At 40.2% G+C, this 15,668-nt stretch overlaps 1 protein-coding gene across 4 annotated transcripts in view; it reads right to left on the bottom strand.

Annotated features, from left to right (window-relative positions):
* dis3l2 (DIS3 like 3'-5' exoribonuclease 2) overlaps positions 1-15,668 on the bottom strand; it is a 289,701-nt gene that overhangs the window by 162,358 nt on the left and 111,675 nt on the right. For all 4 annotated transcript variants that reach the window (XM_060834771.1, XM_060834767.1, XM_060834770.1 and 1 more), the window contains one exon: positions 11,445-11,524. In XM_060834771.1, coding sequence (XP_060690754.1) covers positions 11,445-11,524 — 80 coding nt within the window. The remainder of the gene's footprint in view (positions 1-11,444; positions 11,525-15,668) is intronic.

Here is a 15,668-nt window from a genome sequence, read left to right as displayed (position 1 = left end):
CCTTCAAAGTGTTTGTCTCATTTTACGCACATTTTGTGTGAACTGGCCCTCTGCATTTTCAATTACGTTGTGGATTTCATAATATTCCTGGTTGCTGACACCCCTTGTTATGATCCCAACAAATGTTTTTACGGACAAGTCATATCCCAGACTGAAACTTGACTTGAAGTATCATATTTTGATTGTTTTGGTTTTAACAAAGTGGTCTCTCACTGAAATATTAGCGTGCAATACTGCAGATTTTGCTTTAACAATAAAACTGAAATTTATTAACAGAAGAAATGAAGATTAAAATAAATACATTAAATCATCTACTTATAATACAAATTCAAAGATTTTTAAACACGTAAGAAGGAGAATCCTATTCATCCCAAAACACTCATTTTTAATTTGAAAAAAGGACAATTTTTGCATGCTGACTCAAAACACACTCCAGGTACAGTACCCAAAAATATTACTTAATACTCATACCAGAGTCCCTGTATTTAACATATTGGCAAGTTTAGTCTTGTGACTTCAACTCCAACTTAATATATTGCCGTTTCTTCACTAGCACAGAGTCAAACTCCTAATGGCATTGTGGGTCAATCGACAACACATCAACTGCAGCAGTTCAAAAAGGCTGCTCACCACCACCTTTTCAAGAGCAACTAGGGACATCAGTAAGTGCTGGCGGCTAGCAATGCCCATGTCCCATGAATTTCAAAAGGCTTCTGCAATTCCATTGCCTCTCAAATCCTAATAACAATATTCAACTCTGACCTCCCAGCAACTGACAGTGTCAATTTCAATTCAATCTATTCTTGTTTTACAGTTATGTTGTCCAGCTGCAGCCTGGTTCTCCTAAAGCTAGTGATAAAGCTCATCACATTATTCTTATAAACCGACACTGAAGGATGAACAATTAATGCTACATTGCCCATGACACCCAAATACTATAACTGAATGAATAAAGAAGAGATTTCTAACTGGTCTGCCCGGAGATGTTCCCACTCAACTCCAAACACAGATAAATATAAATCTATATATACAAAAATTTCTTGCATAATACACAGGAAAAAAATGATACTGCCTTTACTTCTGGAGATCCATGTGATATATTTTTAGGATGCATTGCTTTGAAAAAATACAAGTATAATCCATAAATTATATTTAAAACTCTTGATTATTCATAATATGAGACAAACATTTTGAAGATTTAAGTAATTTACATGCCTGTTTTCTACTATTCATTTTGCTTTGGACTCCTGGCACATTAATTCCAAATGAGGAGAAATACAAACCAGAATATCAGAATGAGAAATTTATTACTAAATTACATTCAAAACTTTGATGCAACTTGCACAACATTCCGAAGTTTAATAAACCCAACAAGTTGCTTTCCATTCATTTTATGGAACCAATATAAATGTTCTGGAAATAAAGTAGAGGAGAAATATTCTTCAGTTCCCTCAACCAAAATGTAGTTGTAAAATTTGAAAACTGAATTTTGTAAGATCAAATTGGAAGGAAAGGTTTTGTTTCGACATTTTGCTTAAAAGCTCTGATAGTTGAATTACAATTTAAAATAAGATTTTATATTTACATGCGCTTTTCATGACTACCAGACATCTCAAATCACTTTATAATTAAAGTAGTACTTTTGAAGTGTACTCACAGCTGTAACACAGGAATCACAGGAGCCAATTTGTGCCCTGTAAACACCCACAAATACAAAAATGCGATAATGATCTGATAATCTGTTTCCTTTGAGTTAATTTAGGAAGAAATGTTGGCCAGGGCGACCACGATTATTCTTGTACTCTTCTTTGAATTAGAGCGAAGAGATCATTTACTTTCAGCTAAGCAGATAAATGGGGGCTTGGTTTAATACCAGAAAAAATAGATGATGCTTCTGACGTAGGGTTCATCCTCAATACTTCATAGAAATGTCAGACATGATTTAGTGCTGAATACAGAAAGTGAAAATTGATTGAAGAATGCAGAGCAACAGGTGCGCAGTTTAATTCAAAGGTACCACAATTATTTGATATTGCAACACAAAGTAGATGAGCCAACATTAAGCATATATTCTTGAGCTGAAATTATTTTTGTCACTAAAATGGCAAAGTTTTCTGAATTATATCATAATGGTCTCAATCACCAATATTACTTCAAAATACAAAGCTCTAGTCAAACTGGCTAATAACCCCAGCCACGGGACATAATTTACTCATTAAAAAAATTATTTCAGTTAGAACTTCTGCTAATGTCTCCATGATTTCTTTCTAAAGCACAGTTGCACACTATCAGAGTTACATATTTATGTAAGTGTGTGTGTGTGTGTGTATATATATATATATATATATTATATATATAAAATTTATACATCCTTTGGATGCTCTTTAATAATTCAGCTACTATCATGGTAAGGCTAACTTGCCTGTAGGTCCCTTCATTATCTCATATATTTTGAGATAATGTCCAACCCACAAGCATAATACCAGTTTCTTAGGATTCACCCATCACTCAAGCCATCTGTTGGAACATATGAAAGCTTGAACCTATCAAATTTTTAGATCATTACTTTGTAAGTACTTGAAGATGTACGTGGGCGGCACGGTGGCACAGTGGTTAGCACTGCTGCCTCACAGCGCCTGAAGACCCGGGTTCATTTCCCGACTCAGGCGACTGACTGTGTGGAGTTTGCACGTTCTCCCCGTGTCTGCGTGGGTTTCCTCCGGGTGCTCCGGTTTCCTCCCACAGTCCAAAGATGTGCGGGTCAGGTGAATTGGCCATGCTAAATTGCCCGTAGTGTTAGGTAAGGGGTAATGTAGGGGTATGGGTGGGTTTCGCTTCGGCGGGTCGGTGTGGACTTGTTGGGCCGAAGGGCCTGTTTCCACACTGTAAGTCTAATCTAATAGAACATAGGACAGTACAGTATAGCCACTTCGGCTGTTGATGTTGTGCTGACTTTGTTTCCTACTCTAAGATCAAACAAACTTACATACCTTCAATTTACTATCATGCATTGGCCTATCCAAGAGTCAGACCTTAAATGTCTCTAATGTATCTGACTTTACCATCATTGTTTGCAGTGCTCTCCATGCACCCACCACTCTCAGTGTAAAGAACCAACCTCTGACATTTCTCCTGAACCTTCTTCCAATCACCTTTAAAATTATGCCCCATTGTGATTGTCATTCTGCTCTGGGAAAAAGTCTCATTGTATTCACTCTATATTAAAGCCCTTGGTCCTTGGCTTCTTCCACCATGTTCCAAATTTACAAGATTGTAAGTTAGTTTGGCCAAATGAACTGCCATTCCCATGGGATGTATGAACTCATGGATGCATCATGTATTTCAGAAGAATATATCTACAGGAAGTATCACAGGTTTAACAAGCTTAAGCTCCTGGTTTAGAGTTTGAGTCACTGCTGTGCATCCACAAAGCAGAAAACTACATGGATGACATGTTGAGGGATGTGGTCACATCACAGCTTTGAAGCATACAGAAAAAGAAGGAGTGAAGCTGCAAAAGCACAACAAGTCAGAGAGCATCCAAGAAGCTGTAAAGTCAACATTTTGGCTCAAAACATTCACTTTCCTGTTCCTCGGATGCTGTCAAACCCACTATACTTTTCCATCTTCACATCTATTGACTCTGGCTTCCAGCATTTGATCCTTACTGTTTCCCAGATAGAAGAGGAATTGGTCACCGCTAGGCAGTCTACGAATCGTTGAGTCCTGTCCGGTTTGAGAACTAAGACGATGTGCAAACTCCACTCACTCTGGCTTGGTTCAATTATGTTCTCGTCGAGCATGGCTTCCACCTCCATCTGGATCTGTCTGGCTTTGAAAGGATTAAGCCAATAGGAATGTTGTTTTATCGGAGCAGTGTTCCCATGTACTTCATGTACAATAGCATTAGTCTTCCCCATTTGATTCTTACATATGTCCTTATACTGCAGTAACAAATGTTTCAACTGCATTCTGTATGCTACTGGCAACACAATCTGGTGCACTTCGGCCCATTTCTCCTCGGCATTAATCTGCCATGGCCTCCTTTCCCCCTCAAGATTCTATCTTTCAGATAATAAACCTCTGGAATATTCTCTGTCTCCTTTTCAGAGCACGCATCCACATATATATCTTTTATTGTCTTGTTGCAAATCTCTTAGCCTTTCAGGAGTAAACATTTCTGTCTGATCCTCTGTCTGTTTAGGTTTCTCCTGCACCATTACGTCAAACAGGGTATCCACTAACTGCACCTCAACTCCTTCAATTTTCTCTTTACTTTTCGCTTTGTGCAGTGACTTATGATAGTGGGATCTGGTTACCACACAGTCTGGGAAAATACCAGGATATTTCTGTTTTACCTCCTCAGTTTATTAGTCATCCCTGGACATCTCCACAACAAGGTGTGTCACTCCCACCTAGGATCCTGCCAAATCATTCCCGAAAACAAACTGAATTCATGGAATTGACACTCTGTCAATCACTCCCACTGTAACTTCCCCAGTCTTGAGTTCGCACTCCAACCTAATCTTCCATAGGGGAATACTAAATTTCTGTCCATCTATCCCACAAATTACCACAGTCTCTGGTAACAGATCAGAAAGAGTGCATAATTGCTCATCCCTTATTATCAGCGACTGGTTAGATCCTGTACTTATAAAAATTATAACGTTTTGTCCTTCTCCTCCTATTCTTTCTGAGTTAACTTTACCCGCAGAGGCAAATTCCTCGTCGAGATCAGATACTAACTCCATACCCAGTCCTTGCCTAGGCTGTGCATTCTCCTGCAGCTCCTCAGCTCTTCTTGGAGTCTCCTTTACTACCTTAACTGACTTTACTACCTTAATGCCACTGGCTTAGCTCCTTTTACCACATCTTTTCCCACAGTCCCTTTCTTTAATGACCAGCACTGTGACTATACTTGTCCCACCTTCTGGCAGTGAAAATAGTTTATCCCAGTGCCCTTCTGAAACTACCGACACTGTAATTTTCTATGTCCCAGTCCATTACAGTGAAAACACCTGAGGCCTTTCACCTCCTGTTCACCCTCTTGGGCTTCTTTTTTATCCTGTGCTAAATTCTACCCTTGGTTTTGTAGTGTGGGATTTCCATTTCTCTCAACTTGTATCCCTCACAGGGCAAAATTCTGGCTAGAAGGTTGTCTTGTGCACCAACATGTATTCATCTGCAAATTCTGCTGCCCTTCGCACTTCCTGACTTTCTGTTCCGCCACGTGAATTCTTACCATTTCTGGAAGTGAGTTTTTAAACTCCTCCAGCAAAACAACCTCTCGTAGGCCTCAAAGGTTTTGCCTATTTTAAAGACCATGTACCCATTGATCAAAATGACTGTTTAATTCTTTTGAATCAACATAAGTCTGATCTGGTTCCTTCTTTGTGTTTCTGAACTGTTGTCTGTATGCTTCTGGTGCCAATTCATAAGCACTTAAAATAACCTGCTTAACCTCTTAACAATCTCTTGACCCCTCATCTGACAGCGTGACAAATACCTCACTAGCTCTGCCTACCAATTTAGTCTGAACTAGCATTACCCATAAATCATTGGACCACTCCATCTGCCTAGCCAATTTTTCAAATGAGATAAAAAAAAGGCTTCAACATCTTTTTCATCAAAATGTGGCAGAGTTTTGACATATTTGTATACAGAGGAACCTTGATTATCCAAACGAGATGGGCGGGAACTCTTTCCTTTGGATAATTGATTATTCGGTTAATTGATTCAATGCCTCTCCTCTGGGGCTCAGAGTTTTCTGCAGTTTCCTTTTTCCTCACTCTGCCTGCCTTGCTCCCTCGCTCTGACTTAGGGTTTGTTTCTGAGCAAAGACACACACTTGTGTGTAAGGGACCTGCTGCATTGCTAAAGTCTCACTCCCTGCACCCTTGAGTTCAATGGGATTCACACAGTGTGCACTTGCTAAGTCCGCTCCCTGTTCAGGAGACTAGGCAGCAGCACACACTATGCGTGGGCCCCCCCACTCCACCTCCCTCCAGGGACAGCTGGACTGTAAGACTGCTGCTGCCTTTGTGGGTTGAGTCTCAAAATAGCACGCGCACAAACACTCACACACACACACACACACACACTTCTAACTGCAATTTTTTGACAGGTTCACCTTTGCCCTGTATAGGACAATTTTGGAGAGATTATCTGCAGAAGTGGGGTTTAGGGTACATCCTTATGTAGAACTCCAGGGAAAGTGTGGGAAGAGAGAGGGAGAGAGAAAGAGAGCGACAGAGAGGTTAGGCGGTCAGTCATTTGAAGATGGTGCCTGGGCTCCTATTGATGTCCAGACAGTTCTCAGCAGCATTTCAGTAAGTTTGAGTTCATTTTTAATCATTGTACACAAAAGACGTGATTAATGTTGAAATACCTCTTTGATATAATGATTCTATCGGGATCTTGAGATCCTCTTCAGATAATTAATATTTGGATAATCGAGGTTCCTCTGTATATCACACCCTTCTCGTTTAATCCCCATCCTGTTAACTTTGCTAAATCCCAATTAACACGTTCAAATATTCTCTTTTTGTCTCACTTTCTCCTCTCTCTCTTTTTCTCTCTCACTTTCTCCTCGCTCTCTCTTTGCTCAGCTAAGAACCTTCTCTCTCTCCCTCTCTTTGTTGATCTTCTATCTCCATTTTCCTCAATTGTAATTCAAGTTTTTCTATCTCTTCTGCACTTGTCTGTTTCTCTGACACACCTAAGTATTTGAGGTAATCCCCGTACAATTTCATCTTTACGTTCGTCTTTGGTTAAACCCAAATCTAACTTATTTGCTAATTCAAAAAGTATGGCCTTTTTCTTTCCTTCTAAACTCACGTAGAAAATTCGAGAATCATCTTCAAATTCCAGAACTCCTTTAGCAATTTTAAGAGCCATTTCTCTCACTTTTAATTTAATCAACCACAAATGGAGTTCAATGTCGCTAAGTGTGAAGTGATTCACTTTGGTAAGAGTAACAAGAAGATGGAGTACTGGGCTAATGGTCGGATACTTGATAGTGTGGATGAGCAGAGGGATCTTGGTGTCCATGTACACAGATCTCTGAAAGTTGCCACCCAGGTAAATAGTGCTGTGAATAAGGCATATGGCGTACTGGCTTTTATTGGTAGAGGAATTGAGTTCCGGAGTCCTGAGATCATGTTGCAGTTGTATAAGACTCTGGTGCGGCCGCATCTGGAGTATTGTGTGCAGTTTTGGTCGTCATACTATAGGAAGGATGTGGAGGCACTGGAACGGGTGCAGAGGAGGTTTACCAGGATGTTGCCTGGTATGGTAGGAAGATCGTATGAGGAAAGGCTGAGGCACTTGGGGCAGTTTTCATTGGAGAAAAGAAGGTTTAAGGGTGACTTGATAGAGGTGTACAAGATGATTAGGGGTTTAGATAGGGTTGACCATGAGAACCATTTTCTACGTATGGAGTCAGATATTATGAAGGGGCATAGCTTTAAATTAAAGGGTGGTAGATATCGGACCGACGTTCTTTACTCAGCGAGTCGTGAGTTCATGGAATGCCCTGCCAGTAGCAGTGGTGGACTCTCCCTCTTTATGGGCATTTAAACGGGCATTGGATAGGCATATGGAGGATAGTGGACTAGTGTAGGTTAGGTGGGCTTGGATCGGCGCAACATCGAGGGTTGAAGGGCCTGTACTGCACTGTATTTTTCTATGTTCTATGTTCTAAGTCACCGAAATTAAACAAATTGTCTCACCTACATTTTATTTAAAGATCTAGGACACTAACCTGCTAGTGTTTAAATCTACTGGGCTTTTTTGTACCCCAAATTTATTCAAATCTGTCTAAATCTGTTCAAATCACAAACCCAATACCCAAACTGTTCAAATCATGGACAAAAGTGCCCCCCCCGCCCAAAGACACCGTTCAAATCCCGGACAAGCCCCAAACTGTTATGACACTGGGTAAAATCTCCTGCTTAATTTAAACCAGCAACACAGAAAAGATTTATCCCATGCAATAATCTGTGAAAATTCGAGAGGTCAAGAACTATTTCAAGTAAAAATTAACAACTTTATTTCTTAAAGTATAACAAATAATATTTAACTAACAACAATTTCAACTCCTTCCTCTAACCTATATTTTACTTTCCCTTCTAAAATACTAGTCCGATAAAACCCCTGATTAAGATTTACTGAAAAATTCAAAGTTTAAAAAACAGCCAACAGTTGAATCTTCTCATTATATCTTCCTCTATAGAGCTGCTCTCTAGGACTACCTTGATGTTTTTCTCAGTGCAAGCTTCAGGTTTTGACTAGCAGCCTATATCTGTTAGTCTTTTGCTAGCTGTTCAATTTTTCACGGTCTTATACCCCCAAAGCATTGGACTCCCAAAGCATTCGATTGTGTCATTGGCTTTTAATATTGTCAATGTACTAAATTCAAACTTGATTGGAGGTTGGTATTTTTTAGGGGTATAATTTAAATTCCTTGGCCTAATTTGAATTTGTTTTTCTTTCCAGGCAACCAGCTACCCAAGCTGCTGGAGCAAAAGGTTACATTATTTCTTCTTCAGAACACTTGGTGCTGTCAGGTAGTTCTGCTAGCTTTTCACTCTCTTAAAGGTACAGTGCCCCTTACACCTTCATAATAGAGACCAATCGCCTTACATATGGGTAAGGGAACCAGGGCCAGATGAATTGTACCCTTAGTTCTCAAAGGAAGGCAAGGAGGAAAGATGCAAGGATATGCATCCTATTGAAAGGACAGGCAGATAGGAAGGAAGAGTGGTGATGCCTTATTTGTAAGAAGTGAAATTAAGTTAATAGGAAGAAGTGAATTAGAGGTGAAGGTGAAGAATCTATATGGATAGAGATGAGTAACTGCATAGGAAAAAGACACTTATGGGAGTTATGTGTAGACTGCCTAGCAATAATCAGGATGCAGGGAAGAAAGTAATCAGGAGATAGAACTCCTTCCTGATGAAGGGCTTATGCCCGAAACGTCGACTCTCCTGCTCCCCGGATGCTGCCTGACCTGCTGTGCTTTTCAGGACCACACTCTCAACTCCAATCTCCAGCATTTGCAGTCTTCACTTTCTCCTAGTTATTCCCAGCTTCCTATCAAGTTTGCTTTTGCTGTATGATAGAATAGGCATGCAAGAAAGGCAGTATTACAATACTCATAGGGGACTTCAAAATGCAGGTCGACCTAGATAATCAAGTTGGTAGCGGATTTCAAGAAGATGAGTATGTGGAATGTTTACAAGCTTTTTTGGAGCAGCTTCTGGAGAGGAAAGGGAAGTTGGAGATGGTATGTTAGGCTGCAAGGACAACACGTTTTGCTTTGAGGAGAGATGTAATGATGAAGTTTTGAATGACAAAAGTATTTGAGGGGTACCAAAGGAAAGAGAGCTGTTTGCAATATACCAAACATGGAAGCCTGGAAAAAGTCAGAGGACAGCAGTTTAAGTGGAAATAAGAGGAAGGGAGCAGTGAGTGGATTCATAGGCAAATATCTTTCTCCAGACCCAGCCTGCTTAAAATATCTGAGGACAGAAATCCAAAAGTCTTAGATGTTGCTCCTTTAAACTCATTTAATCTTTCCAAATTATTTTTTGTTCTGTTTGATATTACATTTTGATACTTTGAACCTAAGGCATCAATTTCTCGCCCCATAACTTCTCTAAATGAAGTAATTCACTTTAAAATATCAATTTACATAAGTACATAAAACTATTTAAAATTAAATTCTGCGCACATCCAAGTCATTTAAAAGATGGTTATTTTATCATTCCTCTATTTTATCAGATTACTTGTCATATTTAAATAACTTCATTACATTCAAATAATTTTTATATTTAAAATGATTAAAGAATTGTATTTAAAACAAAATTAAATAAATAATATTGAATTTTCAATTCCCACTTTAACCAAATTACTTATTTCATTTAATTTTAATATTTAGTAATGAATTCATGATTATGAGATAAAGATGTCATAGGACAGAGAATCATATATGACTGTTACCATAATACTCAAAATGAGTTACAGTGCAAAAGACAATAACGTCAGTAACTCCGCAGAGACATAAACTACACATTAGTGATGGACTTTATCCTCTGACTCATTGTTGGCAATGTCACAGAAGGTGAACAAGCTTAACCATTGCATTGCTTCACAATTTCAGCAGCAGTACCACTCAGCCTCATGCCATGGAAATGGAACGCTTCCTTTCTCCCCCAAAAACAAATTTTTCCCATGTCTTTATTAGTTATAAATCACTGAACTATATTAATTTATAATATACATACCAGGAAATAATAGTGCAGTCAAGGAAAGGTCGGTTAAGACGCCTTTGATCTGTACACACCTAAACAGTCATAAAGTAGTGTGGTCTTTTTACAGATGTGTCTAGCCTGCTGTGCATTTTTTGCATTGTGTGTTTTTGTTTTCAGATTAACAGCAGTTGCACTATATCCTTCTTACCTTTTTGACAATTTAAGCATCCTCCAATGAGGATTCTTTCAAGCCAACAATTACTTTTATGAAAGATGAAAATGTATGTAACATATGAATGATCTTTCATACTTGTAATACGCATTCAAAATTATTTATAGATGTTCAAAATCATTATATGCATACAGTTACTTACTATAAAATAGAATGTTCTGGAGATGACAGGCAAATAATAATTTTATTTTCAGTAGGATGAATGACACATTTGGAGTTTTTTCACTTGCAAGCTGTACGCTTGGATTTTAGAAAGCAATGATGGCAAAACCATCAATATTCACTGTCATTACCACACTGAACCTGACAGCAACTGCTGGAGTCCATACATGTGCAAGATAATGCAGGGTTTCAGAAAGTGCTATCAGCGCCTGATCTTGAGGTCTCTCCAGAAGTAATCAAGCAATTTAATAAGTCCGGAATAGAAAGCTTCTCCATAATGAAGTTTAAAAAGTACATATATTTTTATTTATAAATGTTTTGAAAAAGCTGTTTTATTTCAGTTTGTCTTTTAATTCAATCATAACCATTTATGTTACTAGCTAAAATTCAACATTAACAGTAAAGAATAAGTGATTTTTAACACCCTTGTTTTGCTGTGCATGGATACTTTGGTGTGATTAGCTGCTTGTTGATATCACTGGGAGCTGCATGCCAAACCATACCCTTGACGTGATGACAGGTTTGAACTGCTGTCAGGAAATTGTTGGATCATTGTGTAGAGCTTTCTTCACATTTAGTGGCAAGTAATATCACTTCACTCTTGACTACAAAACCTAGGCCACATTGTTTCCTCAGTCATACTAACAAAAACACTACACTGCAAATCGATTTAGAAGTCATGTGGTTTGACCATTCTTAAGTGTTTTATATTTCTTTTCGAATGTTATAGAATAACAATAAATGAACAATAAATTTCATTCATGCATTGCAGAAAAAAAGTGTTTAAAAAAACATACCATCTGGAAGTTCGCGACAAGACAGTGCATCATCCAAATCTCTCGCAGTGGCTGGATCAATTGTGAATATGCACTCTTTCCTATAAAATAAATGGCAAATTTATTTCATCTTGTAGTATTTCATAACTAACCAAAAATAGACAATGTTTCTAGAAAACTGTTAGATGTTTAAGAATGCATAGTCTGTACATTCTTCAAAAATATTGACACGGAAACTCTGTTTTGTCAATCACAACTTTAATCTCATCGTTTCTTGAGTTTCAAAGGAAGTTTCTGGACCTTGCTGTTCGAACAAAGGATACAACTCTTCAAAGCACAAGCACTGATCCTTGCTAGAAATTAACACTTGTAAAGATATATTTCATCTATTGTACCTCGATATATGTGACATTGGAGTTTTGGATGGTCAATAAAACATAAAAGGGGTGGGAGGGTTGAAGATTAAATCAGTTTTAGCAAAACAAAAAGATAACTACCCAAAGATAATTTTTTCATACTTCAATCAAGACGACACAGCACTCTTTCAAATATTACTTCATTTATATGACAAATAGAACACATAGCTACTTAAACTTTAGCCTTTTGGACAGTCAGCAGTACAGACAGTCAATTATATGATTAATCTTTTAAAATTATACCAAGCAGATTTAATTAAGAGGCATATCTATGATTTTAGAAAAAAGCTCTTCCTCACATTCCCTCCTGCATCACTTGCCTGAATTCGTTAATCAGCACCCCTGAATTGTTGTGTTATCAGATAGAGACAATAGCTTTTCTTTGTCAACCTTACTTAAAACTGCATAATCTCTTACATCCATATCAGATTTCCCTCAATCTCCTTTCCTCCAAGGAAAATAGCCACACTTTCTTCAACTTATCTTTGGAGCTGAAATCCATCAATTTGAGAAAGAAAGCAGGGATAATCCAGGAAATTATTGGCCAGTCAGCCTGATGGCTGTGGTGGGGAAGCTCTTGGAGAAGATACCAAGGGACAAGACATGTGCACATTTGGAAGAAAATGAATTAGTGAGTGATAGGTAGCATGATTTTGAACAGAAAAGGTCATGTTTTACCAGCCTGATTGAACCTTTGAAGAGGTGATAAAGACAATTGATGAGGGAAGGGCTGTGGATGTAGTTTACATGTACTTTAGTAAGGCATTTGATAAAGTGGGGTGGCACGGTGGCTCAATGGTTAGTACTGCTGCCTCACAGTGTCAGGGACCCAGGTTCGATTCCAGCCTCAGGCGACTGTCTGTGTGGAGTTTGCACATTCTCTCCGTGTCAGTGTGTGTGTTCCTCCCATAATCCAAAGAAATGCAGGTCAGGTGAATTGGCCATGCCAAATTGCCCATAGTGTTAGGTGCATTAGTCAGAGGGTCTCGGTGGGTTACCTTTTCCCAGAGTCAGTGTTGGCTTGTGGGGCCGAAAGGCCTGTCTCCACACTGTAGGGAATCTAATCTTAAAAAAAGGTCCCACATGGCAGATTGACACAAAAACTAAAATCACATGGGATTCAGGGTGGGTTGGCTAGATAGATACAAAACTGACTTCACCATAGAAAACAGAGGTCGTTTTACAGGATGGAGACTGGTAACTTGTGGTGTTCCACAGGGATCGATCTTAGGTCCTCTGTTGTTTGTAATATATATAAATTATCTGGAGGAAAAGGTGGTTGGTCTGATTAGTAAGCTTGCAGATGACATGAAGATTGATGGAGTTCCTGATAGTGCTGCTGATGATTGTGAAAGGATACAACAGGATATAGAGATATATAGGCGACTTGGGCACATTAATAGCATATGGAGGAAGTGAGGACTGCAGATGCTGGAGATCAGAGCTGAAAAATGTGTTGCTGGAAAAGCGCAGCAGGTCAGGCAGCATCCAAGGAGCAGGAGAATCGATGTTTCGGACATAAGTCCTTCTTCAGGAATGACGAGGGTGTGCCAAGCAGGCTAAGATAAAAGGTAGGGAGGAGGGACTTGGGGGAGAGGCGTTGGGAATGCGATAGGTGGAAGGAGGTTAAAGTTAGGGTGATAGGCCGGAGATGAGGTGGGGCCAGAGAGGTCGGGAAGAAGATTGCAGGTCAAGAAGGCGGTGCTGAGTCCAAGGGTTGGGACTGAGATAAGGTGGGGGGAGGGGAAATGAGGAAGCTGGAGAAATCTGCATTCATCCCTTGTGGTTGGAGGGTTCCTAGGCGGAAGATGAGGCGCTCTTCCTCCAGGTGTCGTGTTGCCACGGTCTGGCGATGGAGGGGGCCAAGGACCTACATGTCCTTGGCGGAGTGGGAGGGGGAGTTAAAGTGTTCAGCCACAGGGCAGTTGGGTTGGTTGGTGCGGGTGTCCCAGAGGTATTCTCTGAAACATTCCGCAAGTAGGCGACCTGTCTCCCCAATGTAGAGAAGGCTACATCGGGTACATCCATACATCGGCCGTTTCAGAGAACACCTCTGGGACACTCGCATCAAGCAATCCAACCGCCCTGCGGCTGAACACTTCAACTCCCCCTCCCACTCCGCCAAGGACATGCAAGTCCTTGGCCTCCTCCATCGCCAGACCGTGGCAACATGACGCCTGGAGGAAGAGCGCCTCATCTTCCGCCTAGGAACCCTCCAACCACAAGGCATGAATGCAGATTTCTTCAGCTTCCTCATTTCCCCTCCCCCCACCTTATCTCAGTCCCAACCCTTGGACTCAGCACCGCCTTCTTGACCTGCAATCTTCTTCCTGACCCCTCCGCCCCCACCCCCTCTCCGGCCTATCACCCTAACTTTAACCTCCTTCTACCTATTGCATTCCCAACGCCCCTCCCCCAAGTCCCTCCTCCCTACCTTTTATCTTAGCCTGCTTGGCACACCCTCCTCATTCCTGAAGAAGGGCTTATGCCCGAAACATCGATTCTCCTGCTCGTTGGATGCTGCCTGACCTGCTGCGCTTTTCCAGCAACACATTTTTCAGCAATAGCATATGGAGTTCAATCCAAACAAATGCGATGTGCTGCATTGGGGAGGATCAAACTTAGGTGTTAATTATACTGTAAGTGGAAGAGCCCTGCGAAACATTAACATACAGATAGATCTGGGTGTGCAGGCCCACAGTTCACTATAAGCTGCAATATCGGTGGCCAAGTTGATCACGAAGGCAGATGGCATGCTTGCCTTCATTGGCCGGGGCATGGAGTACAAGGATTAGCAAACCATGTTGCAGCTCTATAAAAACTCTTGTTAGACCATGCTTAGAGTAGTGTGTGCAGTTTTGGTCGCCGACTACTAGAAAGCTATGGAAGCTTTGGAGAGAGTGCAAAGAAGGTTCATCGGGATATTGCCTGGTTGCAAAGACATTGATTATGAGGAAAGGTTAAAAAGACTAGAATTGTCCTCACTGGAATGACAGCAGCTGAAAAGAGACCTGATAGAGGTCTCCAAAAGTATGAAAGGCATAGATAGGGTGGATTATCAGAGGTTTTTTCCCAAGGTTGAAGTTTCAATTACAAGGGGGCAGAGGTTCAAGGTCGGGGGGACAGTTTAAGGGAGTTGTGTGAGGGAAATCTTTCACACAGAGAGTGGTAGGAGCCTGGAACCCACTACCAGAAGAGGTGGTGGAAGCAGGCACGTTGGCAACATTTAAGAGTCACCTGGATGGTTGCAAGAATAGGGAGGAAATAGAGGGATACAGACCGAATAGGAACAGGTTTGTTTTTTAGTTTATTTAGGACGTGATGATCAACACAGGCTTGGAGGACCGAACAGCCTGTTCCTGTGCTGCACTTCTCTTTTGTTCTTCAACTGGAAGCATTCTTGTAAATCTCCTTTGCATGCTTTCAAGGATCTTTCCTACAATGTGGGGACTAGAAATGGATGAAATATTCTAGTTGTCACTGAATCAGAGTTTTATACTGGTTCAGCAAAACGTTCCTGCTTTGCTTCTATTGAGAGGTGCCCGTCCACACCACATCAGTGAATATTGCTGCAGGCACATTTGTTCCAGTCCAGTAAAAAGAACTGAAAACAATAGCTAGTGCATCTGTTCTCCTCTTTCTTTTACTTTTCAACAGCCAAGGATGCAACAATCAGAAGCGAGCGACTCATGAACTAAGTTCCTCCAGTTCACAACTATTCCTTTTTAACGATTCATTCTCTCAAATATTCAACATCTCCCATTAAAACTATATATGTCCTCACTTTCACTATCCTTTGTAAATATTAATGCAAAAATTTAATATCTCC

Source organism: Hemiscyllium ocellatum, chromosome 13 (assembly GCF_020745735.1).
Source record: "Hemiscyllium ocellatum isolate sHemOce1 chromosome 13, sHemOce1.pat.X.cur, whole genome shotgun sequence".
NCBI lineage: Eukaryota > Metazoa > Chordata > Chondrichthyes > Orectolobiformes > Hemiscylliidae > Hemiscyllium > Hemiscyllium ocellatum.
This window is presented reverse-complemented; position numbering and strand designations above follow the sequence as displayed.